General features: G+C 57.6%; 10 protein-coding genes across 10 annotated transcripts; 5 read left to right on the plus strand and 5 right to left on the minus strand.

Moving 5' to 3' along the window:
- Positions 1–170: 170 nt before the first annotated feature.
- On the plus strand, positions 171–1,352 carry BKCO1_1000643 (uncharacterized protein; the record flags this gene model as incomplete). Its single annotated transcript, XM_020270063.1, has 2 exons — positions 171–1,008; positions 1,309–1,352. The coding sequence occupies 2 exons, from the start codon at positions 171–173 to the stop codon at positions 1,350–1,352; spliced, it is 882 nt and encodes a 293-aa protein (XP_020135428.1).
- Positions 1,353–4,041: 2,689 nt separating this feature from the next.
- BKCO1_1000644 (alpha beta hydrolase) lies at positions 4,042–5,127 on the minus strand (the record flags this gene model as incomplete). Its single annotated transcript, XM_020270064.1, has 1 exon — positions 4,042–5,127. One exon carries the CDS (start codon positions 5,125–5,127, stop codon positions 4,042–4,044), a length of 1,086 nt encoding a protein of 361 aa, XP_020135421.1.
- Positions 5,128–6,578: 1,451 nt separating this feature from the next.
- Positions 6,579–10,890, minus strand: BKCO1_1000645 (chromatin remodeling complex subunit; the record flags this gene model as incomplete). The annotated part of the gene is made up of 5 exons (XM_020270065.1): positions 6,579–7,675; positions 7,739–8,100; positions 8,295–9,049; positions 9,101–10,346; positions 10,841–10,890. The coding sequence occupies 5 exons, from the start codon at positions 10,888–10,890 to the stop codon at positions 6,579–6,581; spliced, it is 3,510 nt and encodes a 1,169-aa protein (XP_020135422.1).
- A 1,069-nt stretch (positions 10,891–11,959) lies between these two features.
- Positions 11,960–14,262, plus strand: BKCO1_1000646 (allophanate hydrolase; the record flags this gene model as incomplete). The annotated part of the gene is made up of 2 exons (XM_020270066.1): positions 11,960–12,533; positions 12,587–14,262. The coding sequence occupies 2 exons, from the start codon at positions 11,960–11,962 to the stop codon at positions 14,260–14,262; spliced, it is 2,250 nt and encodes a 749-aa protein (XP_020135423.1).
- Positions 14,263–14,820: 558 nt separating this feature from the next.
- BKCO1_1000647 (adp-ribosylation factor) lies at positions 14,821–15,736 on the plus strand (the record flags this gene model as incomplete). The annotated part of the gene is made up of 5 exons (XM_020270067.1): positions 14,821–14,895; positions 14,965–15,003; positions 15,075–15,158; positions 15,217–15,645; positions 15,710–15,736. 5 exons carry the CDS (start codon positions 14,821–14,823, stop codon positions 15,734–15,736), a joined length of 654 nt encoding a protein of 217 aa, XP_020135424.1.
- A 1,325-nt stretch (positions 15,737–17,061) lies between these two features.
- BKCO1_1000648 (uncharacterized protein) lies at positions 17,062–19,137 on the minus strand (the record flags this gene model as incomplete). Its single annotated transcript, XM_020270068.1, has 1 exon — positions 17,062–19,137. The coding sequence occupies one exon, from the start codon at positions 19,135–19,137 to the stop codon at positions 17,062–17,064; it is 2,076 nt and encodes a 691-aa protein (XP_020135419.1).
- Positions 19,138–20,057: 920 nt separating this feature from the next.
- On the minus strand, positions 20,058–21,896 carry BKCO1_1000649 (suppressor protein srp40; the record flags this gene model as incomplete). Its single annotated transcript, XM_020270069.1, has 1 exon — positions 20,058–21,896. One exon carries the CDS (start codon positions 21,894–21,896, stop codon positions 20,058–20,060), a length of 1,839 nt encoding a protein of 612 aa, XP_020135420.1.
- Positions 21,897–22,238: 342 nt separating this feature from the next.
- On the plus strand, positions 22,239–22,911 carry BKCO1_1000650 (cytochrome p450; the record flags this gene model as incomplete). The annotated part of the gene is made up of 4 exons (XM_020270071.1): positions 22,239–22,311; positions 22,374–22,634; positions 22,693–22,799; positions 22,858–22,911. The coding sequence occupies 4 exons, from the start codon at positions 22,239–22,241 to the stop codon at positions 22,909–22,911; spliced, it is 495 nt and encodes a 164-aa protein (XP_020135089.1).
- Positions 22,912–23,117: 206 nt separating this feature from the next.
- BKCO1_1000651 (uncharacterized protein) lies at positions 23,118–23,937 on the minus strand (the record flags this gene model as incomplete). The annotated part of the gene is made up of 2 exons (XM_020270072.1): positions 23,118–23,620; positions 23,676–23,937. 2 exons carry the CDS (start codon positions 23,935–23,937, stop codon positions 23,118–23,120), a joined length of 765 nt encoding a protein of 254 aa, XP_020135088.1.
- Positions 23,938–24,366: 429 nt separating this feature from the next.
- Positions 24,367–25,136, plus strand: BKCO1_1000652 (uncharacterized protein; the record flags this gene model as incomplete). The annotated part of the gene is made up of 2 exons (XM_020270073.1): positions 24,367–24,747; positions 24,807–25,136. 2 exons carry the CDS (start codon positions 24,367–24,369, stop codon positions 25,134–25,136), a joined length of 711 nt encoding a protein of 236 aa, XP_020135087.1.
- Positions 25,137–25,488: the final 352 nt, after the last annotated feature.

Genomic DNA, 25,488 nt, shown 5'->3' on the forward strand with positions numbered 1-25,488 from the left:
CGGTCGCCAGTCGCACCGCCGGCTACTATAAATCATGTTTTCCGCACGCGCTTGCTCTCTCCTTCTTTCCTTGGCTTCCGAGCAACCATCATCCCTGCTCCTCTGCGCTCCACCAAGTTCAAACCCATCACGACAACACCACCATCCTCACCCTCACCCTTACCCTCACCATGTCTGCTCCCGCCTCTGAATCCGCGCTCACCGCTGCCGCCGCCTCCACCAAGCCCGCCCGTGCCGGGGTCCCGCTCATACCACACAACAACAAGATGTTCCACGGCAAATGCTGGACCACGGCTGAGCAGCCCGATACCCCGGAGAATTTGGAACATGTGCTCTTCTGGGCCAAGGAGGAGTACACCCGCGACGACAGCGGGTACCGCCTCACTCTCTGGACGGACGCGGGCATCCATCAGACCAACGAGGCCAGCGAGCAGGAGGGCGGCGGCCCCGAGGGGACTAACTGTGCCTCAGCAGTGGTCTACCGCCGCCAGCTTACCGACGAAGACTGGGAGTGGGCCGAGGACACGCTCTGCCACGAGGGAACTGTCACCATTCGTTTCGGTGAGCTGAGCGCCGTCCTCCTCGCGCTGCGCAAGGCGCTACAGATCGTGAGCTTTCCCGCCGGCGCACATATCACCCACGTCGCCATCTACAGCGACAATCTCCGCGTCGTGCAGTGGATCCGCGACTATAGAAAAGGAGCGAGGCACTACAAGAGATGGCCCGGTTATTTCCGTGCCGAGGTCGCTGAGGTCGTGAACCTCACCAACAGCATGCGCCGCATCGGCGTTCAAGTGGAGCTTGCGTGGATCCCCGGACACGCAAATATTGAGGGGAATGTCCTGGCTGACCATGTCGCGAGACGTGCCGCGGGAACGCTGCCAACATGGCCCAGGACTCCTGCGGGCTGGGACAGGCTCTTTGAGAACGGCCTTGAGGAGTTTGGGCGGCGCTGGAAGGATATAAAGGAGCGCAGGTGGGCCAAGCGTGCCTTAGCTGGTAGGCGCTGTAAGTGTCACGAGCTGACTTTTCCCTATCTTCTTGGGGACGGGATAACTACTTACAGAGGTCCTTTCATCAACACCATGTTACCCAGCATCATCAAACGTCGCCATTCTCGAACTCTACATCCCTGGAAGGAAAACCAGCCGGCAAAAAACCCACGAGACATTACAGCGACCTCCAGTCAACCTCATTTCGACCCCCTTTCCTTTCTCACAACCCTCTCCGCGTCGACACACGCGGGCGTGAGATGGCTCCGGCCGCTCACGCGCCTGGCGAGTAGCTCACACGTCCACGTCGTGCCAGGCGGGAACTTCACAGCGGTTGATACTGCTGAGATGCTAAGATGAGCAAGGCTCTTATACACGTCTACCTGCGGTAAGGCCTCGTGGGCATACCCACTATTCAAGTGATACATGCTAATTTTGCGGTGCATGACTGTCCGAGCAATCCATCAGATTTTGGGATTTGAATGCAGCAAATATCAGATACCATTGACTTTAGCCCAGAGTGATGAACCTCCACTGCCTATCTTGGAGTGCAGTCCACTTATCCTCGAACGCATCCGCTGACCCAAGACGATACGCCACTCCATCTCTCCATTCGACAGCGACGAGCAACAACTTGGGCTGTGCATCACTCTGAGTGCATCGACAGACAACGACGAAATCCACATCAACCGAACCTCCAACTTCAAGCGATGCTTTGTCTGGCGATGGTCTGGACTCAATGAAAATGACATGGAGCACGGGAGATCTATAAGTAGAAATGAAAGTTGTTTTGTGAAAAAGCTCAATGGTGATAGTCGCAACGCTGGTCCAGAAATGAAGGAAACCGGTCTTATTTTGCACTCCGACAAGACGCTCCAGGCCCAGATCTGACGGAAGCCGCCAATCAACACCCATCCATGACAGCCGCTGCGCGCGGGTATCTGGGTGCGAGTTTGCATACATGGGCTCTTCGATTCGCACCAACGCATCGTATTCGTCCGAAAGCCAGAATTCTGTTACTGGATGAAAGACTGGCGGACCGCCTTGGCCCCCTCCCAAGAAGCTGATCCACGGCACGTTCTGCTCGCATGCCCATGCAGTCTAGCTCCAAGTAGGAAATGTAGTTTTCTTGACTGATCCATCCCGGAGAATGACATTTGTACAGGCATTGTTCCGAATATGGCATCCGTAAAAGTACCATGCCAGAGATGAGGAGAATCGCGTGCGTGGATGGCCCCAAAAGAAGGCATCCTTCTGCACAATCGATAACTTTGAACATATACCCGAAAAAGCATTGAGAAGGTCCGAGGTGTATGATAATTTCCTTTGCCTATAGGTTATTAACAAATCCTTATAGAGTCGGAAGTAATGCTCGGATTGCAGTGGTTGGTTTGGTAGCTGATGATCCAGGCTGGTGGGCAAAATGGACAAATCTGTGACTGGCATGGACTCAAGCGAGATTTCTTCTAGCCATACGGCCATTCTGCATCGCCAGTATATCTGGTCCTCGGTGAATACGAGACATCTTCGCGAAAAGAGCATCTCTTGCATCGTCCATGCCCGCTGAATCCATACTGACTTCGCAATCTGACTTCCGCCCTCTGGGTTGTCATGTTGAGAGATTACCGTGGTCAAATCGCAATCTGCGAGCGAAATGGTCTCTTGGACCTGCACGCGGGTGCTGGGATGGATCCCAGATAGACCGCTGTCCGCATTGTCGCCGACGGCCGCAACGATGGTGCAGACCGCCTCAGAATATATCTTGTGCATCTGGGCAATCTGCGATTGTTGCATTCTTGCATCGTCTTGAATGATGCAGAGAGCATCCACCCACAGATATCGTTCGCCCATCTCTCGCACGAGACTCATGGAATCGCGAATGGTTCTTGGAACCTTCATACGAGTAAGTGACCCCGCAATGCGAAGCGCGCCCGAGTTACCAGTCACATGTTTGAGCGTTGTCGCAGCACCCCATACATAGCTCAAGGCCACATAACGGCAGCTGATGGGTGTTTCAACAATGTAGCAGCCCTGAACATCGACGACAAATGCGGGCATCACTCTGGTTTCCTTGGGATCGTCACTGAGACCTTTGGAACAGCACTCGCTATGCATGTTCTCACACAGGTGCAGCCATCGAGAGAGTAAGCTCGAGTCAGCTTCAGGCGATACTCTCCGCGGCCGAATGGATCTCAGCATATCTTCCTTCGAAGGCGGACCAGAGTGGCCTCGTTCGGGTTGTACGCACTGGCTCAGTGTCTTGGGAGCCACTTGCAGCTTCAGAATCGGTAAAAATCGCGCCCCCAGATCGCTACCGACCTCCCATGGCTGTACCGGGCCGTAATGAGCAGTGCAAGGTGAGAATTGGACGACAGCGGTTGTGGTATGAGCGTAGCAGCCTTGTCCGACCTCCCGATCCGAACCGGTACGGTGGAAATTTGATATACAGAAGTCGACGTCGCTATTAAGGAAAAGTCGGCCATGGACATCAGAGCAGCTGCTTTGGATCCGGCGAGAGACCAGATTGCAGAATGTGCAGCGGCCGCTGCGCTCGGAGATTTCGGAAGCGGTGCCCAGCTCGAATTCCAGAGGGGACGTCGCCTTCTCTTCGGAGCGTGTCTTGGTGCACAGAGCGGCCGGATGTGCGGTGTTTTTGAAATCAATGGTGGAGCACACTTCGCACAATTGAACCCTCTGAGGACAAGTGCCGGAAGATGACATGGCGTAGTGGTTGTTCAGGAGGATGTGTTCCGTTCGCAAGAGATGGTAGGGGCGGGGTAACTTGTTCGGGTGACACAGACAACCAACTTGACCTCTCAGCTCAAGAGGGGGGTTTTCGAGAAGAAAAAACAAAACCAATGGGAGCAAGGGCATATTTTTGTTCCTGGAAGTACAGTAACACAGCCCTCAGGTTCGAAAGGTGATTTTCAAGAACGATCCAAGCAAGTGATGAAGAGTTCCATTTCAAAGGTTTACTGTATCGGATCCCTACAATCTGAACCACCGTCCGCCTCTACCATAATTCATGTCGAGTCCAGTACCAATCACTTCACAGGCTACTAGATACAAACGGTGTCTTCCAATAGCCCGGGAAGTAATGCGGCAACTTGGTCGCAATCCACCTCACAATGGCCGCATTCGTCTCCTCCGGCTTCTCCAGCGCGACCCAATGGCCGGCCTCGATGCTGACCTCGGTCAGATCTCTGCAATACTCCCTCATCGGCTCCGCCAGGCGGGACAGCGAGGTGGCGCAGATGGAATCCCACTTCGCCTCGACGAACAGGACGGGGAAATGCAGCACCCCGCCATTCGGGACGTCCTTACAGTACTCCAAATTGACCTCGTGATTGAGATAATACGCATTCGGGCCCGCGAACCCGTTCCTCTCAAACTCGGCCACCATCCGCTCGAACAAGCCGCGCTCGTACCGCGCGAACAGCGACGCCTCCAGCGCCGTCTCGGGCGCGCTGTCCCTGTCGCCAAACCACCCGCCATTCCTGCGCATCTGGGCCGAAAACGCAGGCTTGCCGTAGGCCTCGGGCTTGCCGGGCGCGTAGAACAGCTTGAGCGCGTTCGCGACGTCGGCGTCGAGCTGCGCGGCGCTGCGCGCGGGCTGCTCGACGTGGAAGGCCTGGTAGTCCCACTGCGCGAGCGGGTAGCGGTCGGCGGGGTAGATGTCGCGGTTCGACAGCGCCACCAGCGCCGCCAGCCCGCCGTTCTCGACGCACCGGTACGGCACCGCCAGGCAGCACACGCCCGCCACCAGCTCCGGGTGCTGCGCCGCGAAGCCCCACACCAGGCCCGCGCCCCAGTCGTGCCCGATCCAGAGCGCGCGCGGCCGCTCGAGGTGCGCGAGCAGCGCTCGCATGTCGGACACGTGCTCGGCGAGCGCGTAGGAGCGCGGGGAGGGGTCCGGCGCGCTGGATCGCCCGTAGCCCCGCGTGTCTGGGGCGATGGTGTGGAAGCCGAGGGCGGCGAGGGCGAGGAGTTGGGGCTTCCATGTCTCGCCGTTGGCGGGCCAGCCGTGGATGAAGATGACGAGGGGGCCGGAGGCGGGTCCGGCCGACCAGTAGAAGGTGTGTTTGTCGCCGCTGTGGGTGAAGGTGTTTTCGGTGAGGGTTGGGAGGGTGGCCATGTTGGCGGAGGCGAGGGTTGTGTGTGACGGGGTGGCTTTTGTTTTCTCTTTTTTTCAATTGGGGTTGCGGAATGTCTAAGAGTATAAGACGAGGGAAGTGGATATGATTTAAGTGAAATAGGATGGGGGTAAAGAATCAATCAGTTAGTTGTAGGTGGAGTCCGCTATCAGGAAGCTTACGATGGAGTGGAGAAGGAGCGAGGCCGGGGCTCGGTGAGACAAGGCAGGCGGAGTTCGGGAGTCAGGTTGGTTAATTAGATACGTCGATACGAGGCAACTGGGGCATGTTGTTGCGTTCGCGCCTGAGCCAAGAACATTGCACGGGCTCTTTCTGGACTAGTGAAGGCTCCTCCGCGGGAACCTTGCCCAGATGAGATATTGCCGATTGCCGATAGGCGATTAGGATCGGAAGCTGGCGGAGTGGTGCAAGGAAAGTGCGCGTTTTGTACCCCGCGTCTTGCTTACTGTGATCAGCTTGATCACATACAGGCATAGCGTACAGGTTCTAGACCGCAATCGACCTTCCAACATGCAGTGCCGTGGTTGTTCTGATACGTTGAACACACCAAAATCTTACAGAGTCAAGAGGACACTCTTGGGATCCGGGAATAGACGCTCTGACCGCCAAGCATCGGCATCCAAACGTCCTTCTAGCCAAGATGTGGGGGTCGGCAGGTACCGTGGAGCAAAAGCGTTGTACACACATAGTAGGGTTGTATGTCGTCATCTGTGAAGCACTTCACGCCAATGTGGTGGCGAGCATTCGATGTCCAATATGGCATGTGCTGAAGTCCACGTAAGAACAAAGACCTTCTGACCTATTCTCAAACATCCAAGTCACATACAGTAGATCTCTCTCACAATAGTAACAAGATACAACCGCAACATATATCCTAGGTTACATGACCCAAGCAGCCAGCCTCCTCTCTCGCCCGAGGACACACACAGGGCCCGAAAGGGAAAGAAAGAACCCAGAAGCCACCTGGTCCAGAGTTTCTTGGGAGTGAGTATCACAGGTTCGATCTTGACCGTTGGCCCAAGTTTTCACCTTTTCGTTTTCGTGCACCAGGCGTCAGCCGTGTGGTTGCCTAAAGAGGAGGGAAAGTCACGCACTTCGGCCAGCGACCCTCACCTGGGAAACAAAGACCTATCCTCCAGCTCAACTTGGACTTGCGTCTAGGAAGACGCATTGCGGGACACGTAGGCCAGGATAACAATGTCTCAAAGTGAAAGAGTAGTAGTATCAATTAGACCGTCCCCAAAACCCACCCATGTCGTCTAAAGCAGCTCCGATAAATGCGCCGATAACGCTCCCATCATGCAACCATCCACTCTCTTTTGTTTGAACTTTTCGCCAACCAGCCAGCTTTCTCGGAACATGACCGCAATTCCCCCCCGCAGGGACTTGGAGCGGTACTCTCTCTCTCTCTCCATCGCATTTGCACCTCCGCTCACGTTTCCGCCAACTCGCCCTCACCCTCCAACTTCTCCCTGAAGCCCTGCCGATCCGCCACCTCCCTCTCGTCCGGATCGCGCACCTCAATCTCCAACACATCCACGCGGTTCTCCTCCTCCTCGGGCATGCCCGCCCTCTGCGCCTTCCGCTTCGGCCGGATGAAGGTCCGCTGCACGATGGGGTAATAATACGCGCCCTTCTGCAGCCTGCCGGCGCCCTCCGGCTCCGGGTCGTGCAGCGCCAGCGCGAGCGTCTCGTCGTAGGGCTCGAGCGGGTTGCCCGTCTGCTGGTACGTCTCGTAGCAGCGGATGCGGTCGAAGCGGAAGCAGCGGCGGCCCGACGCCTCGGCCTTGTCCGCGTCGTACAGCGCCTCGTCGTCGCGGTCCGGGTCCGTGGTGCTGAACTTGCGCTTCAGCCCGCGCGCCGCGTCGGCCGACGCCGGCAGGAAGAACTCGTAGTCGTAGTGCGGCTGCGGGGGCGGGCCCTTGGCGCCCGTCTCCTCGTGCTCCGCTAGCCGCGCGCGGTACGCCTCCTCCTGCTCCGCCGTCGGCTCCAGCACGCGCAGCAGGCTGGCGTCGACACGCTCGTCGTAGCTGGCGCCCTGGTTCGCGATCGGGTTGGTCTGGAACTTGGCCACGATGTAGCCGCCCGTCTCGGTTATGGCCTCGAGGTCGGGTAGGACGGGGTACGAGTCGACGAGCTTGGCGGTCGGGTTGAGCGGGTGCTTGGGGTGGTCCCATGCCCGCCGCTCCTCGGCCGTGATCTCCTCGCCACGCAGGTTCTGCACCGTGTCCGGCCCTTTGTACGCGTCCTGCGGGTACGCAATGTCGAACCCTTTCAGGATGGAGCGCAGGATGTTGATGGGCTCGTTCTTCTCCGCGTCCGTCTGCTTCCTGCGCTTCGGCGCCAAGCGCTTGCCCGGATCCCGCAGCCCGCTGTGTCCGCCGCCGCCGGCCGCCGTCATGTACTCGGTTCGCCGCAGGAAGCTGACACCGCCGGCAAGGGATGAGGGCTTGCCCAGGGTGGACAGAGGTCTGAGGAGGGCTCGGTCATGAGGGTGAATCGACACGGGCTCGTCCGATGCGAGAAGGACTGCGCTGCTGTTAGCAAAGCGGCTCCGAGCCTGGTGGATGCGCGCTTGACAGGGCGACTAACCAGAGTCATCGCCCTCGAAGACGCCAGGCAAACCAACGAGGTCTATGGGCATCCCAAGCTCAGCGTCGGCCTCGACATTGAGCGGCTGTTCTCTGGCCAAGCGCGACGCGAATCCGGCCGAGGTGTACTGGCCGCTAGCTAGGCCAGTGTTCGGTATCTCAAGGAGCTTCGGAGGATTGGGGGGCGGAGGAAGGGCATTCGAGTATCGTATCCTCGCGATGTAATCCTGGTGGTAGACGCGCCCGCCCGACATGGTGTGCGGCTGGAGAGGAGGACGTGTCGGTTGAGGGGGAATAATGGGGGTGCTACAGAAGTCGGCGAGGTGAGGCGCGTCGTTGCGTTGCGACACGAGTCCGTGCGCTCTGCTAGCAACACCCCCGATCATCATCCATGGCACAAGGCGGCAACGAAAAAGATGCATTCATTGTTCATTCCCGGCCACACCCTTCGCATTCATCTCCCCGTTGTTCAACTCCCAGCGCCCGTTACACATGAATTCGTCTACCATAAAAACATGCACTTCTGCATCAGCAGACGGCTGCCTAGCATGTCATACTCCTTCTGCGATATCCAGCTGTCGTTCCCGCTGCTGCTCAGCTTGCCGAATACGCTGCCTCCCTTCCACACCAGGACCTGGGGATCCAAATCTCTGGGCGGCGCACCGATAAGGATGTCCTTGCCAAGGCCAGGCAACAGTGACCGGAGTCGGTCCTCCAGGAAGGGCATGAAGCCGGTGACCTTGCTACCTCCACCGATGACCATGATGCCGCCGTAGAAGTCACGGGCCTTGCGGTCGTCTCCGCGTGCTCCATGTTGAATTGACGTCATGATTGCTGTGTCGAGTCCTGCCATGGGAAGCACCCTATCGCGTTCTTCCGCCTGCTTGATTTTTTCCAGCGTTGGGTCGAAGAATATGCTGCTAGTCGCGCCAAAACTGCCTCCCTCACCCGGAGCCGTGCCAGCAGCAGGTGTGTCTTGAGGAGGCTGTGGCGTGTTTGCTCCATCAGGCACCGGAGAGCCAGCCACAGATGAATGAGGTGTTCCCTCTTGCTCATTGAGCCGCCCTGCCAGGCCGACAGGATTGGACTTGCTTGGGGTCTGCGCAACCATTGTCGGCAGAGGCTTGGCTTCGGGAACCGCATTGTAGGCGGCGGCAGGTTGTGGCGGTGCGGCGCTTTCTACGATGCTGCTTTGTGCGGCAGATTGCGGATCGTTTGGTGATCCATCGTATAGGTCGTACGAGCGATCGATCAGTTTCCGCCGGGCCTTGAGTTTCTCTGAGTGATCGAATATGGTGGGGTGGAAGTATCCCTGACTGGATTAGCACACCCCATCTAGACAGGTGAACAACGGCAAGCATACCATGGGTGCTAGCATGGTCTCGTCGTAGCACTTGAAGAAATACTTCCTGGTGTCCTCCTCAAAAGCTCTTAAATGGAAGTCGTAGAGCTGCACGCTAATGTCTGCTTCGTTCATTGTACAGAACTTCTGCTTCAGTTCCTCGGCCAGCAGCCAGTCGTACCGCCGCTTCAGGTTGATGTCCGAATACGGAAAGTGGTCATGCAGCATCATACGCATAAAGCTCTCCGTGACATCCGTACCGCCGTATTTGACGTTGACGCGAGAATCCTCAATGCACATTCCTTCTTCCACACAGCAAATGGACGTCTTCTGCGCCCCTACATCAACAATGCAGGAACTCGAGTATCCAGCGCCGAACGTCGCCGAAAGGCTTTCTTGCTGAAAACAAACTCGTCCAAAGCCAAGACCTCGCAAAAGAATGTCAAGCATCTGAGTGACATAATTGCGCTCAAAGAGATCCGGAATGACGCAGACACACCCGTACTGAGGCCAGTCTTTTTTATGTTTCAGCCCGAGCTCGGAGACGATGGCGTGCTCGATGATCAACGAGATGTCCGAGTAGAGAGTTTGCTTCGTCTTGTAGTCTTGTTCGTTGAACCAGCCGTGGCGAATTGGCCAGAAGAGCTTGTAGCGGGGTACAGAGTTTTCCGGGATGCGCAGCGCAGCTTGACCCATGATGTAGTCGGGTGCTTCAGAGCCTATTTCCGTCCACTCGACGCGATGTGGATCGTTGTGCTCGCTAATGACCTCGGGCGGAGTCCTCTTGTTGTAGTTGACCACAAGTTCTTTTGAGTTCGGTAACACTCTTCGCTTGTTGGCTCGCATGCGTTGCTTCAGATCATTGGACATTGAGTTGTATTGCGAAGAAAAGTCTTCTCCGAACCACATGTCTGGATCTTCTGGCATCTCGCCGTCGATCTTGAGGCGCTTTGGTAAAGGCTCTCCACCGTCTTCTTCCGCTTCGTTCTCAGGCCACTTCCGTGCAAGAACCATAGGGACCGTTTTTGGCAGAGCATCACTTGCGAGGCCTATCCTCAGGTTTTGGCTGCCGGCATGGATAACGACGATTTTGGACCCGAATGCTTCTTGGGTCGCTGTGGTGGCCCCGCTCTCTTCTTCTTCGTTGACATCGACGCCTTGCGCCAAAGCTCTGTCTTTGTCGCGTGCTTGTTGGACCATACGATTTGTGGCCTCTTCTTGTTGAGTTCGGTAGGCAAGGAACTGGTCGTCCCGCTTCAAATATTCACTAGGAAAATTAAGAACAAGTCAGTAGACTACTCGGACGGCAAATGAAGAGAACGGCTCAAAGGCCGGCAGCTAACGAATTGAGTAACACTGGCAGCAAAGTAACGGGTTTATTCTTGGATGTGGAGAATTGTATTCCGCAGGCCAAGGCCTCCCGGAAGCATTTCTTCGACTTCGACTTCGGACGAATCTGTTTGGGCGTCCTCGACTTCGGCTTCTGGCGAACTTATATTTGGACAACGGGCATTGCTGGCCAACGCTCTTCCGGCAACACGGAGGCGATAGTATCAAGCACACAGGAAGGGCATTGAGGGCCTGTCCCGAGAATGATACACAGTGTGAAGAGTCGGCCCTGACGCGAAGGAAGCCTGTTGGCACTGCTGTCTCCATCAAGAACTCAGCAAGCCGGCCGCTCCTGAATGGAGGACGGAGGCTATAATCATCGCTCCTTGCCAGACATCTTCCATGATAGCAGTGAACAGCGCGGTATCATACACAGCCTCTCTCCTCTGTTGGCTGGCACCTTGGGTTGTAGATCCATTCATGGCTGCTTTGTGTGGAGCGGTATGGCCAGGACTGCGTGACCAGAAGGAGACTCGAGAAATGGAATGCGATAACCAGATGCTGCTGGATGTTGGAAACGGAGACTCTGGGCGTCTCCGTGTGGGGACCGTAAGGATCTCGCGCGGCGGTCACGTCTGCTCTGCGGATTCGCCCTTTCCTCCCGTTTCCAGAATGTACGCCGCAACCTGGTATTGCCACAAATCCGTGCGAGGAAGACATGCTGTGCTGTAGGAGGGCGGGAAGGAAATAGAACAGGGAAATACGGACGTGTAGTAGTTCTTCTGATTAATCATGCTGACCTGCGGCCAGGTGGTGAGGTCCAGATTGTTGTCCGTCCTCTCCAGACCTGACAGCCGCACGGCAGAAGTCAGCACATAGAGCCAATGGGGCGCGCGACGAGGAAAGCTGCAGCTGGCAGCTGTCGCGGGCCGGGCGCTGGAAAGGCGTACCTTCATCCCTCATGAGGGAGCGGCCAGACTTCTTCCCAACCATGGCGGGCAGCTGGATTTGGCGATCGGGGCGGGTCTGGGCGTGGGGTGCTTGTGCGCGGGCGCGATGGTGTTGACGCGTTGGCGGGCTGGAGATGGGATGCAAGCTCGCGGTAGCTCGGGCTAGAAGCGAGAGGGCTCGAGGGCAGGCATCGTTAGCGAGAGGGCGGTCATCCTTCCTGCAGGCCATGGACCTCTGTGCTCCGGCCCATCTCCGCAACCAGAAGGCCAACCCCTCCCCGCGCCCGTCCCAGCTCGCGCCCACGGCCCTCACGCCTTCTACGAGTCGAAAATGTCCGGCGCTTGGCTTTGCTCATCCTTGCGCTGCAAACCCTTTGGCAAGAAACCCGAAGCCTTCGCCCCGCATCGGGGACAGGCCAGCAGCAGTGGGCCGGAGCAGGCCTTGATTGGGGCCCATGAGAAATGAAAAATCCAACGAACCGTTTCAACGCCTCACGGCCCCTAAGACACTCTTTGCGTACCTGAAACCGTCTCCATACCCTCTCGCTTTCTTTACCTACCGCCTCATAAGCCTTCCTCTCCTTCCCAAACCACCACCACCATGGCGTCCAGTAGCTCCGGTTCCTCGCATTTGCTCGTCGATGCCAAGCCGTACCCTTTCAGCTTTCCCTTTCGCCACACGGCCCTGCTCGTCGTTGACATGCAGCGCGAATTCCTCGTGGAAGGCGGCTTCTCCCACAGCGTGGGCGCAGACCTGTCCGCGGTCCAGGCCTGCGTCCTCCCATCCATGCGGTTACTGGATGCTTGCCGTGAAGCCCGCCTGCCCATCTTCCACGCGCGCGTCGGTTTCGAGCCCGATCTGTCTGACTGCCCGTCCATAGCTCTTGCCAGACACGTGCCCACCCAGGGCAACCCTAGCCCCACCGTTGGGGACAGGGGCGCCATGGGACGGTATCTCGTGCGCGGCGAGTACGGCCATGACATCATTGACGAGCTCCGTCCTTTTCCTGGCGAGATCGTGATAGACAAGCCTGGAAAAGGCGCATTCTGGAACACTGAGCTGCTGCACAAGCTCAAGGCACGTGCTATCACCCACCTGCTGGTGGCAGGCGTAAGCACCGAATGCTGCTTGTCCTCGACTATCCGGGAGGCTAGCGACAGAGGCCTCGAGTGCTGTGAGAAGCCGTCCCTGTGTTGGATGGGTTATCGTCTTGCTAACGGAATATAGGTGTCATCACAGAATGCACTGCTGGCTTTAGTGAGGAAAAGTTCCAACGGGGAAGCTTGGATGTAGTCCACCTCAATGGAGGTCTATTCGCCTTTGTTTCCAAACTTGAACGTGTTCTCAAGGCATTGACCCCTCTATCGGAAGCACGAGTGGCACAAGATGAGAGATATCGACAAAACGGGGACATGCGTATCCGCCGGCTGCAGGCTGCCTACAGGTCTGGCACATCTCCCGAAGCGGTCATGGATTCCCTGTGCCGCAAGATCGAAGTCTACAAGAAATACGACCCTGCTGTATGGATTCATCTGGAGAGCAGAATGGCTATCCTTGAAGCGGCGAGGGCGGTGCAGGAGAAATGGCCGAATCCCCGGGAAAGACCGCCTCTTTTCGGCATTCCGTTCAGCATCAAAGACTCGATCGACATCGCAGGCTACCAGACCACCACGGCATGCCCCCCACTCGCACGGATGGCATCAGCATCAGCACCCGTTTACGAGCGTATTGTTGCCAACGGTGGTATCTTCATAGGAAAGACCAACATGGACCAACTAGGGACTGGCATGACTGGCTGTCGCAGCCCGGAAGGAACACCGCATTCTACAAGGCACCCGGACTACATAGCCGGCGGCTCCAGCAGCGGCAGCGCTGTCAGCGTAGGCGCAGAGCTTGTATCGTTCTCCATTGGAACAGACACGGCGGGATCCGGACGCATCCCGGCAGCATTCAACGACGTGGTTGGATTCAAGCCTACGCGAGGCCTTGTGTCGATGCGCGGCATCACTCCTGCATGCGCCTCTTTGGATTGCATAGCGGTCCTAGCTCGCAACGTAGGCGACGCTCGCATGGTGTGGCAGGTGATCGAGGAGGCTGATGCGGCGGACCGGTACTCCAAGCCGCCCACGGCGCTCGAGCGACACATCAATGCGGTCGGTCCGCAGAGGCAGACATTCCGCTTCGGTATCCCACCACCCGACGCTTTGGACGCATGCCATCCGCTCTACCGCAAAATCTTCAACCACGTCATCAGGAAGCTTGTCAGCATCGGCGGAGTGCTTAAACCAATAGACTGGACGCCATTCGAAAAGGCGGGAAAGCTGTTGTATGACGGGACTTTGGTCATGGAGCGACTGGCGAACCATCCAGACGGGTGGCTCGAGAAGCACAGGAACTATCTCCACCCGGTGATAGTGCAAGTTTTTGACGGGGCTGTGGCGCGGCAGAGCACGGCCGTCCAAGCTTATCGCGACCTCCAGGCCAAAGCTCTGTATACGCGGCAGGCGGAGGACATGTTCAGTGCTGGGGCCAACGGCGTCGACGTCATCGTCACTCCGACCGCTCCAGCGCATTGGACGGTGGAGGAGGTGCAGGCAGACCCTATCGGGAAGAACAGTGCGCTCGGTGAGTACACGCACGCGGCGAACGTGCTCGATCTGTGTGCCATTTCTGTACCGGCAGGCCTATATACTCTCGACGAGCTGCTCGGCACAGAGGGCGATAAAAGGCGGCTTCCCTTCGGGGTGCAGTTTATGGGCGCCAGCCGCATGGATGCCGAGTTGCTGGAGGTTGCGCGGCGGTTTGAACAGTCATTGGACCCGTCGGCGACGGAGAACGAAAGTCATGGGAAGCGCAGTCGCGACGAGACGCTGACGCTGGTGGAGGAGATGAATACGGAATAGGAGACGGCTGGCCGTGTGGGGAAAGTGATAGGCGGCGGGACGGATAGAGGACTGTACTGGGTACCGTACGTAATTGCATAGCGCGGGATGGGCTGGGAAGGCGGGAGCGAATGTTTATTCTGTTCGGCTTTAATCAGGGAGAGTGGCTTTGATTGCCCGGTGGAGAGCGACGCATCAGGCAGCGAGTCTGGGCTTCGGTGGATTCGCCGTGGCTCCCTAGCGGCCCTTGTCCGCTAAGGGCTCGAGCTCGGACCGCGGCCTCTCCGACCTGCAGCAACACAAGGCAAAAGCCAGCAAAGCAACCATTCGCCCAGAGTCCACCATTCCATCCTCATTTAACAAGCTTGCCTCCTAAAGCGCGCTCCCGAGCAACCGTTGCCCGCCCCTCTCCGCGCCGCCCTCAACGCCCACGATCCGCCCGCGCAAAGTCCCCTCCCGCTGCCGCCTCCCGCTTAGACATCGCCCGCCCTTCCCCGGCCGCCTGCGACCCTGACGCCATAGCTACAGCCCTCCCTCGAAACTTTTTCCTTTTCGCAGCCCGCATCCACAACAAACGCCATGGGTGGCTGGGTATCACGGCTGACCTCCCTGGTCTGGGCGAAGAAGGAGATCCGCATCCTAATTCTCGGCTTGGTACGCCCGCCATCGTGGCGAGCCCGGCACCTGTTGCACGCTTCGGCGCAGCTAACGTAGAGCGCGCAGGACAATGCCGGCAAGACTACTCTTCTCTACCGGTTGAAGGTGCGGAGCCTCACACATCTGAAAGGGGGGTGGTGTCTGGAGAGCTCGCTCACACGGCGTCTTGAGTGCAGATTGGCGAGGTAGTCACCACGATTCCGACCATCGGCTTCAACGTCGAGTCCGTTACGTACAAGAACCTAAACCTCAATGTCTGGGTACGTCGCTGCCGCACACATCCGACCGCCCGCCGCGTCCCGCTAATGATTTGCACAGGACCTAGGAGGCCAGACATCGATCCGCCCGGTACGCGCAGCCGCACCCCTTCTCCCCCGCAACCCCGTCTTCCAGAATCTGTCCGTCACCGCAGAGCTGCGCACGCTGACATCATCGCTCCCGCGGCGCCTGCAGTACTGGCGGTGCTACTACAGCAACACGGCCGCCGTCATCTTCGTCATCGACTCGACCGACATCGACCGGTTAGGCACTGCCGCCGAGGAGCTGGCCGCCATGCTGAGCGAGGAGGAGCTGCGCGACGCCGCCCTCCTCGTCTTCGCCAACAAGCAGGACCAGCCCGGTGCCAAGGGCGCCGGTGAGATCTCCGAGGCCCTCAAACTCGCCGAGCTGAGGGATCGCAATTGGAGCATAGTGGCTTGTTCGGCCATCGATGGCCGGGGTGTGGATGAGGGCATGGACTGGTTGACGGTGAGTCTCTATCCTACGTGCCATGGGACAAGCTGCAAGTAGGCTGACGAAATGGACCCCGCAGACGACTATTCAGGCAGACAATGCATAGACGTGGCGTATATTTCCTCTACATCGCGCCCGGCAGACGATGCGAAGCGGTTCGACACTGACTTTGTTTGTCCCGCAATCCGCGGTAACCCGTCAAACTCGGCCCTCGAAACCACGTATCCACAACTATCACATAAAGTACTCTTTGTAATACCCGCATGAAGGAGTTTTGGCGTCATTATGGTGTCTACTACAAGGACTGGGTGGAACCTGACGCGTTCTCTGTGTCCTGGTCGTGAGCTGGTATGCGGTCCTGGAGATACGAGATGCCTTTCATGCGTGGGAATTGGCCAGATGCTTCGATTCACGGAAATGTTCTTACTAAGTTTTCTGTTTTTATTTTGTTCCGGCTTAGAACACAGGCTACAGACAAAGAAGATGCATGCCTTTTTGTTACAACTAAGGCTAAGGAAGCAAACTAAGCAATTAGGGCAACCATGTGAACGAGCCAAGCAGACAAATAATGAGCATGCGCTCTCGTACAAGAAATACCAAGAAACGCGTTTTGTCATGAATTAAAGCTTATTCGAAGGGGTGGCGTGCTTAATCGTGGGTGTCAGCACTAACTGCTTGACGCAGCGCGGATTCCTGTCAGTATTTCTTAGCGACACAGAATTTGACGTTCCCGGAACTCCCGTGGTAGAACTATGGTAACCCCATGACGTTATGATGAGTGTTAAATCTGAAAGCATGCGTAGGTTTTCACCACGCACAGGAAGATCCCGACTTTCCGTGTCCTGCGAAGGGCACTACCCCCTTTCTTTATCCAGGGCAATTAGGGAAAACCTTAGGCGTAGATATGAATTTGGAAGCTGTATAAATACATGCAGAATTGGATTTGACGACCCACATAGACAGGTAGGTACGATCATCCTGGTGAGATAGGTTTGAGAAGATCGAGTCCTTTCAGTACTCAGTAGACTTCGGCCGCCAAAGGAAAGTATGAGACTGAATCGTTTCCCTAAAAGACGAACTGGGAAAGGGGCTATACTTTGCAAGCTTTTGCGGTGGGTATCAAAAATTATCGTCCCCAGCTAACGGCGGACCCTCGCTGCTCGTTCCCTCACTCCCATCTCTCATTATCAGGACCTCATCAACATCCCACAAACGCCCAAAAGAATAAGAAGAAAAACATCTCAAATAAAACCGCCCGCCCCAAGCATGTTCCGTCATCATCATCATTACCATCGTCGTCGTCGAAAAGAAGTGCTAAAAGAACGCACACATATACCTCCATTTCTCACCACCGTACACACACACAGCCATCGTCATTACCTCTTCCCCTGACCCGGAAGTTCTGTGAACCGGCACTGCGTGTCATCATTTCTACCCCATCTCCTCCACGAATCTCGACCCGCCGCTCACGCTCCTCTCACGTTTTCTGCTGTTCACCGGTACGCACCACGTGGAGGGGCGGTGGTCATCCACATGTAGCGGAAGCGTTGAATGTGCCTGCTGCAGCAGGGCAGTGGTAGTCGAGCGGCGGCGGGCGGCATGTGTCTTGCTGCCGTCTTCGTCAACGACGACGCCGTGTGCGGATTCCCCATCGACGATGTCGTTTTGCTCGGGATCGACGTGTGAGTCTCTCCTCCCATCGTCTACCGTTGCCGTCGTTGCCGTCGTCGTCGTCGTCGTCGTCCTGTCGTACCTCGGCGGCTGGAGGAATCCACCGGCGGCGCCGCCACCCGTACCTCTACCGTCCAGGCCACGCCTCTCCGGTCGTTCTCCCTCCTCCCCACCATCTTTCCCATCGCCCTTCCCCTCGCTGCCCTCGCCACCCTCGCCACCGTCCACCCCAGCCGCTGCCGCTGCCGCTGCCGCTACCACACCACTATTACTACCACTTGCCCGTCCCCTCGCCATCCCCCATCCCACCACCTTCGCCACATTCACCATCCGCCCCCACACCGACGCCGACGCCGACCTCTCCACCCCCGCCCCTCGCTGCCGCTGCTGCTGTTGCTGCTCCTCCAGCCCCGCCACACAACTCACCCTCCTCAACGGCGGCAGCTCCGCCGCCATCGCCGCCATCGCCGTCCTCTCCCTTTCTTCTTCTTCTTCTTCTTCTTCTTCTTCTTCTTCTTCTTCTTCATCTTCTGCCTCTACCTCCCCCATCTCCGCCTTCGCCTTCGTCATCGTCGTCATCGCCGGCGCCGGCGCCGGCAGACGCGGCGGGGGCGACGGGTTGGTGAAGCGCGAGTGCGAGGGCGGCAGCGGGAAGGCTGGGAGGAGGGTCCCGTAGTCCGGGGCGGAGGAGGCGGTCGAGGCGGTGTGGGTGCGGGTGCGGGTGTGGGTGCGGGAAGCGGCGGAGGCGGCGAAGGAGGCGGTGGCGGTGGTAGGAGGGGGCAAGGTGAAGGGATCGGGGAGGGGTTGGAGGGTCACCGAGTCGATGGTGGATGTCCTTCTTCTCGAGGGCGGCGGCGGTGTCGGCGGCGTCGGCGAGAGCGGGTCGGGGAGGATGGAGGGGCGGCGGTGGCGGGAGCGGATGGCGAACGGCGAGGGTTGGTGGTTTTTGTTGTTGTTGTCGTCGTCGTTGGTGGTGGTGGTGTTGGTCTGCGCGCCGAATAGGCCGTGGAAGAGGTCCATCATGGGCGGGTCGTCTTGCTGGAAGCGGGTGATGGCCGACTCGCGCCGCTGGAGCGGATGGTTCATGTAGGTGGGTGGCGGGGTCTGGGCGGAGGATGGGGAGGCGGCGAGGTCGGCGACGCCGTCTTGGGCGCTCCCGCTGCTGAGATGTGTTTGGAATAGAGAAAGCTCGCAACCTTCGCCGGCCGCGCTGCTCATCTGGCGACCGCGACCGGTTGCGTTTGTCGCGATGACGCTGGGCCGGCGCGCTGGTTCGGGCGCCGTGGCCGCGCCTTCAGCGGCATCGAAGTGACGCTGCGCCAGTACGCTGAGCCGGTGATCGGTCTCCGCGCGCAATTGCGGCGCTCCTGACGACGCGGTCTCGAGACGCTTCTGCGAGCCGTCGGCCTCGGCTTCGGCCTGCATTCTTTGGAGTTTGCTTTGCATAACGCGGAGCTTGCGGCGCTGGTGGAAGAAGACGAAGCTCAAAAGGATGAAGAAGAAAGTAGCCGAGGCGGAGAAAACGAGCCATACAATATAGGCCACACGATTGCCTTCGTCGGCTTTGTTGTAGTTGATGATGGTAAGTACAAGCGCCACGACGGTAGAGAGGAGGAAAAGCTGTCCCAGAATGATGGCGTAGTAGAATCGCTTGGATGGTGCTTTGTACGAGTAGCGAACGGGAGGCTCCATGGTTGTAAATAAGTCGAGGATTTCGGCCTCCTCGATGAAGGAAGAGTATGTTTGAGAGTCCAGGTTTCGCACGAGAGCGAGTCTTTTTGGGGGCGCAGTGTTGGTGGAGGCCGTGCAAGCGGAGGAGCGGCGGCCGTGCGACATGGCGCCAACGGACGGTGAAGCAGTGTACTGGGTTGGATACAATAGAAAACAGAGTGTGCAGGTGAGAATGTTCTGGGTCAAGTATTTGTCGAAGGGCAAGGAAGGTGACGGGCGGCTCAGCCAGGCGAGTGAACGAGTGTGTGGTAGAGCAACAGTTGAAGCTTGAAGAACATAGAAGGAATGCAAAAGGTGAGCCGGGCGGTCAGCTGTGTCCCAGGAAGAAGGCGGTCGAGAAGCGGTGGCGAGGCGGTGCTGGTGGACGCTGGAATCAGGGGAGAGAGAGGCCAGCGAGGCGTGGGAGGTGAGGCCGGCACATGCTGCAGCGAGCTTCGCAACCCACCATTATAGTGCGGCGGTCGAAAAGCAATCTATCTCAAAAGGAATTTCGATCTCTCTGATGTATGTCATCGTCGTCGACAGAGGCCAGGGTGGAGTGATCTGTCCTGGCCATGGGGGGGCGAGCGTCGTAGAGTTTAATCCCGGAGGTGCATCCACACACGCCACCCCTTCCTTCCCCTCCCGCCCTCCCCGCATGCGTACCTGCAGAACCAGGTCCGCTCGCACCGGGCCTCCTCCAGGCTTGCTGTCATTGACTGCAACGGCAAAAACAAATAAAACTCTCCATATGCATAGCGCCACGGTATCAGCTGGAAGGATTGCGAATGGTGTCAAAGTGAGACACACAAGCATATGCAGGTGAGCGAAAAGAATTCAGGTGGCACAAGCAAGTGACATTGCGAAATGGGGCTCATGCCTGTAGGTCCTGCCTCGCTCCCCGGCAAGCCCGCCATGCGGCTCCCCGTGTGCATCCTTGAACCCTGCCTTACCGCGCGGGATGGACTTAGCACACGCTGCGATGCAGTCACCTTCCACGACAGCGGCGCCAGCTCCCGATGCTTCCACCTCTTTATCTGACGTGTCTAGACAACCTTCCTCCCCAGCCGCCGGTTCTCACGCTGCCGCTGGACCTTCATTGCCTCCCTCCTGCGCTTTTTCCATGCTCTGTTGTAGTCGCCGCGGTGCTCCCAGAAGTGCTTCGCAAACTCGCTCTGCTCCGCCTCTGAGCCCTGCTCCGGTGCCATGGTAACCTCGGGTCCCCTACTCCCGATGGGTACCGAATTGGCATCTACCTGCATCATGCTGTCCTCCACCTCCTCGTCCCCGTCTTCTTCCTCCTCGTCATCCATGTCGTTGCGCCAGAACCTCTTGCCAATGGCCGCTGTGTCTGGCGTAGGCGCCGCACTTCGCATACCACGTATTTGCAAGTCTCGCCGCGTGTATGGCGTGAGCGGAACATTTGCTTCTTCCACCGCCTCCGCCTCCTCCTCGTCGCCACCGCCAAAGAAGCTAAACGAAGTATTGATGGGCGCGAGCTTTGTCGGAGTGCCTCCCTCGGGGGGGTTGGGGCGTTTGAAAAGAGCCTCCAGAGGATGAACTTCTCTCGCCTCCTTCTCGGCGTCCCCGACTTTCTCGGCGGAATCGGTCATCTCCACGTCTCCGCCAGTATTTCCATGAGGAATGCTACCCTGCTCAGCTGCCTTGGTGTGGGCTATTTGTGGCTCAGATTCAGACGAAGATTCTTCGGCTTCGTCCTGTGCGACTTCTGATTCAGCCTCCGACCGAGCTGATTCTTCAGATTCCTCGTCGCTACTGCTCACGTCGGACGAACTGGTAGAGACAACCGAGGAACGATCGTCCGAGACATTTTCTTCAATCTCCGAAGAATCGTCAGCAGGCTCTGCTGCCTTCGCTGGTTTCGCTGCCTTCGCTGCCTTCCGCTTCGCCGCAAGGGCCTCTGCTATCTCGAGGGCAGACTTCCTCTTGGGGTTCTTTCCTTCCTCTTCTGCAGCGGCGGCAGCAGCAGCGGCCTTTGCTTCGGCGCGTTTCTGTTTCGCCTCCGCTTTGGCTTCCCTTCGCTTTCGCTGTGACTCGGTCTCTTGCTCCACAACACTACCATTCTCGTCGACCCAGCCTGTGCCTTCGACAAATTCGGCAGCTGTCTTGCCATCCTTCGAGACCTGACTACTCTTTAGGAAGCTGGCATGTTTTGTTGTCTTGGAAAACTCGTGTACGACAACATCGCGGGAGGACACCTTCGATTTCTTCGGCTTCTCCAACGCCTTGTCCGACTTGGCAGTCGGAACTGCATTTGGCGGCAGCTTCGTCTTGAACAGAAGCTCCTTGTCTGTGGTGTATTTCGAGGGCTGCGGCTTGTTCTTCTTTTCCTTCTTGTCCTTGTCCTTCCTATCCTTGCGTTTGTAATCCTTCTTGCTCTCAGGTTCGGTCCAGCCACGCTTGACGTGCCTCTCATCGGGCAGTTCATAGCCCGGCAGTACGCCATCCTTTCGCTTGAGCTTCTTGATCTTCTTGCCAGCCTTGCGATCTTCCTCGTCGAGGCCCGCCTCAGCCGCTGATTGTGCGTCTTCCAAGATCTTCTTGCGCTTCTCGGGGCGCGCGTCCTCGATTCGAACCTTCTGTCCCTTCAAGATCGAGCCACCGAACTTCTTCTTGAGCTTTTGCGCTTCCATGGTGGGCAGTTCGACGTAGCCAAAGCCCTTGTCGGGGAAAGTTTGCACGGTGTGGTAGGAGATGCGCGAGGCCTGCGGTAGGATGGAGGGTGGAAGGAAGGCCTTCAGCAAGTCCGGTGTGAAGGGGGTAATATGCAAGCGGGTTCGCTCGGGAGCGGCGCCGGAGCTGCTACTCGCGGGCTCTTTGCGGGCGTTGGAAGAGTCTGTTGTAAGCGCTTGTGTAACGGACATTGCTGAGGTTTCTCGTGATGAGCGCCGGGAGGATTGAGCCACCAACTAGCAGAGCGCAGACTCTAGAGCATAGCCGCCCAATTGTCTTAGCTCAGCAGGATGTCGTTCGGCGATTCGTTGAGTGTGGCTACGCTGCGGCAGGAAGGCGCAGAAGAAGTGTGCGAGCGGCGGGCGAAACAAAATAATATCGAGAGCTCGGTCCTTAGCCTCTTGGCCGCGTTCCCCACTCGCAGGGGTACATACGCGGCCGGTAGCGTGGTAGGGCTCACAGGCCATCGCTGCGCGCATCATCTCCAACGGCCGCCGTCTACCCGCAAGCTTACCCTTTGCGCCCTCGACACGATGTTCGGACGAAGACATGCCCTGCTCGTCCTGTTCGCCCTGATTGCTCTCCTCTCCACTGCACACGCAGCCTGTACGCCACTGCTCTCGTCCTCCGCGCTCCGCCACTGCGCTCGCTGACCCTCCTCCGCGCAGCCCCGGCCTCCTTCTGCAAGTGCACCTGCTTCACCAACAGTACCATTATCCACCTCGACGATCCCTCGCCCTACAGCTCCAAATCCGGCTCCTCCAAGTCCGACTCGTCTAAGAGCTCCGGCTCGAGCATCTTTTCGCGCGCGAAAGACTCCAAGAAGACCGGCCGGACATGCAACGACTGCAACAAGAAGTTCTGCTTGGATTACAATTTGCCTATATGCCACAGCGCTAAGGAGGAGGATGTGTACTCCGAATGTTTCCGTACGTGCGGTTATGCGCCCACGCCCCGCAAATCTTGTGCGCTAATTCGCTCTTACAGAGAGGGATTCGGCCAAGGATCAAGCAGTCGTCGTCATATTCATCACTGCGACTGTCAGCCTGCTGATCTATGCTGCTGCGCGGCCCTATGTTGATCGCTGGCAGGAGGTAAGCTTAGTCTAGTTACTCCTCCAGATGTACGAAGCTGACAGAAAATGCAATGCAGAAAGTGAAGGAAAGGAGGACGTATATTCCTGTTTCTTCTCAAGGCGACCAATGAGTGACAAGAACAAAACGGCGCCCTGTTGTTTTTAAATACCCGTCCAATTCATCATGCTCAGAAGTGCTCCGGACGCTACACACCCGTTATGCACCTCTATGCTACACCCCTTCTCAATCTGAGAGGTATTATATGATACAGTGGAAGCTCGAAGGCGAGCGGCCAATTTTTGATGGCGTGACAGTTGAATTCCAGGCTTCTGCTTTTCACCGGCCCGTGACCCAGCTTGTCCAGCTCTTTGACTTCTGTGTTGCCGCCTCCGCGGCATCCTCTGCCATGCGGTCTAACGGCCCGGGGCTTGGTGCTTGTGCTTTCTCGCCCTCCCTCCTCTTCTCTTCCACCGCCCGCAGCACTCCCGAGCCTTGATCCTTCGTCGTTTGTGCGTCGCTGATGAAAGCATCGCGCGCCTCTGCCGCGATGGCGCCGAGCTGGCCGCCCTGCTCCTCCTCCTTGGAGAAACCACCGAAAATGCTCTCTTTTGTGCGCTTGAAAAAGCCCTTCTTGTTCTTCTCGTGCTCTTCCTTGTTGCGCTCGTTGTTGAGCAGCAGAATCTGATCCTCGGTTGCGGTACCGGCTGCCACCGCTTGCTTCGCTTCGGCCATGGAGATTGCATGCTTCTGATTTTGCTCGTGGAACCATTCCCTGCGCTTCCGCCTGTTGTAAACAATCATGTCCCCGAGGGCGAACACGGTAACCACTCCGGCGATGCCTAGATGGATTAGTTAGATAGAACAAGAGAGGCCATTGCCAGGCTTCGCGCTCACCAGTGATGGCAATCAAGCTCAGCGCCGTCACCCGGTGAGCTCTGTCCGCCCACACTCTCCCTCCCGCCACGATCTTGTCGAATGTCGACACCTGCGAGCCCTTGGCCTTTTGCGCTGCCGCTCTTAATCTGGCAATTTTCTGCTGTGGGGTCTCGTTCTTTGGCGCGGACGAAGAGTTGAGCGGGACCTTGGTGGACTTGGAGTGCGCGTACGGCCCGGTAGCCGTGAAGCGCGTGGCGTCCATTGCTGAGCGAGGCGACATGGTGACGGGTGTTGCGCAGCTCAATGCGTGTGCGGCAGTCTCTTTAGGCGCGGGGAAGTCGGATGGCGCTGGGGGGGATGGCGGGGCGGTTTCGTGGGGAGGGCTGCGCAGTCGCGGTCGCTGTCGACGCCATCATACGAGGCACGGCGAACTTTCTCGTGCAGGGATTCTTAGGTTGCGAGGCGCACTGATTGGGTACCGTCTAGCTGGCCCGAGCTCCACTGGCCTCCCGCTCCCCGAACCTCACCACGCTGCATCTTATTGTCATCTCCATAAGAGCGCCGGCGGCCCTTGTCGGCGGTGCAAATTTCACCCAGCTCCCAGCCACGAGATATGATGATCTGATTTGTGTAACACGCTGATTGCTCTTTTCTGCGGCACTTCCACACCGCGTCCACTCTCTCAAACAACCACCACGCCGAGAACGCCATGGAGCAACAGGACAACTCTCACCCGCCGGACCTCGCGACCGTCCTGAGGAACTTGGCGGCTTTGGCGCCGCCGCCGCCTCTGCAAGCGCCGGCTTCAGGAGGAACCGCCCCTGACGCAGAATACAACGCTGTAGCCCAACCAATCCCCCAGCGCCAGTATTTCGCGGATCCAAGGCTCGCTGGCCGAAGCCAGAACCCGGGGCTGCGACAACAAGCGAACGCTTCCACTACTCCGCCACCACCAACTGTCACGCCCACGCCACAAGCTTCTAGACTGGCTCCCATCGATCCCGCCACAATCATTGAGTGGGCCCCTGGTCTTCGCTGTATCAGCAAGATTGCTGCGAGGAACCCAAACCTCAAGCCCGTTGTCCAGAAGGTACGTGGTCTTTCCTTGACACTTTTCTGCGGGTGTATGCGGCTAACGAAATGTTGCAGATGATAGCTGAACAGCATGAGCACGAGTTGATTTGGTGGGGCGGTCGACAGGCGCTCGTGGCCCAAAAGGCAACCGAGGAGCAACTCAAAGCGTATGACCGGAAAGTCCACAAAGCACAGACCGAGATGTTCAACGCCATGTCTGGACAGCTCAAGGGCCTTGGCGTTCCTTTCTTCGGTGTCAAGCCTGAACTAATCACAAGGGGCGATGAGGCGGCCACAGCCGGTTCTGGCCCAGCTTCGGGTCCTAAGGCCAGGGTGACGGACGTTGAGCTTCTGAAGCTTCAACGGAAGATGATCGAATACCTTGAGGATATGTACAAGGATTGAGTTGGGACGAGCTTCTTTGGTCGGACTTGCTTGTTGGCTCTGCTAAGACAACTTCACGAATACCGAGTGCACCGCATGCGGCATAACTGGGCATGATCCGCCAATCACTATGCGGCCGTATATTACATGGCACTTTCTGTGGTTTGTGGCTGCAATCTTTTCTCAGAACACTTGACTGACAAGCGCAGCGAATATCATCGTAAAGGTAGACGTTGTATGCAATTTAAATATTATCCTGAAGATGAACAATTTGTAAAGGTGAAATTCGTTCTTTACTCATGAACTGAGTTGTTGTGATATAACTCAATGACCCTGTTGCGAGACTGACGTTTTACTGTGAGGTGAGGTGTGT

The sequence above is a fragment of the Diplodia corticola genome (assembly GCF_001883845.1).
Source record: "Diplodia corticola strain CBS 112549 chromosome Unknown scaffold1, whole genome shotgun sequence".
NCBI classification, from domain to species: Eukaryota; Fungi; Ascomycota; class Dothideomycetes; order Botryosphaeriales; family Botryosphaeriaceae; genus Diplodia; species Diplodia corticola.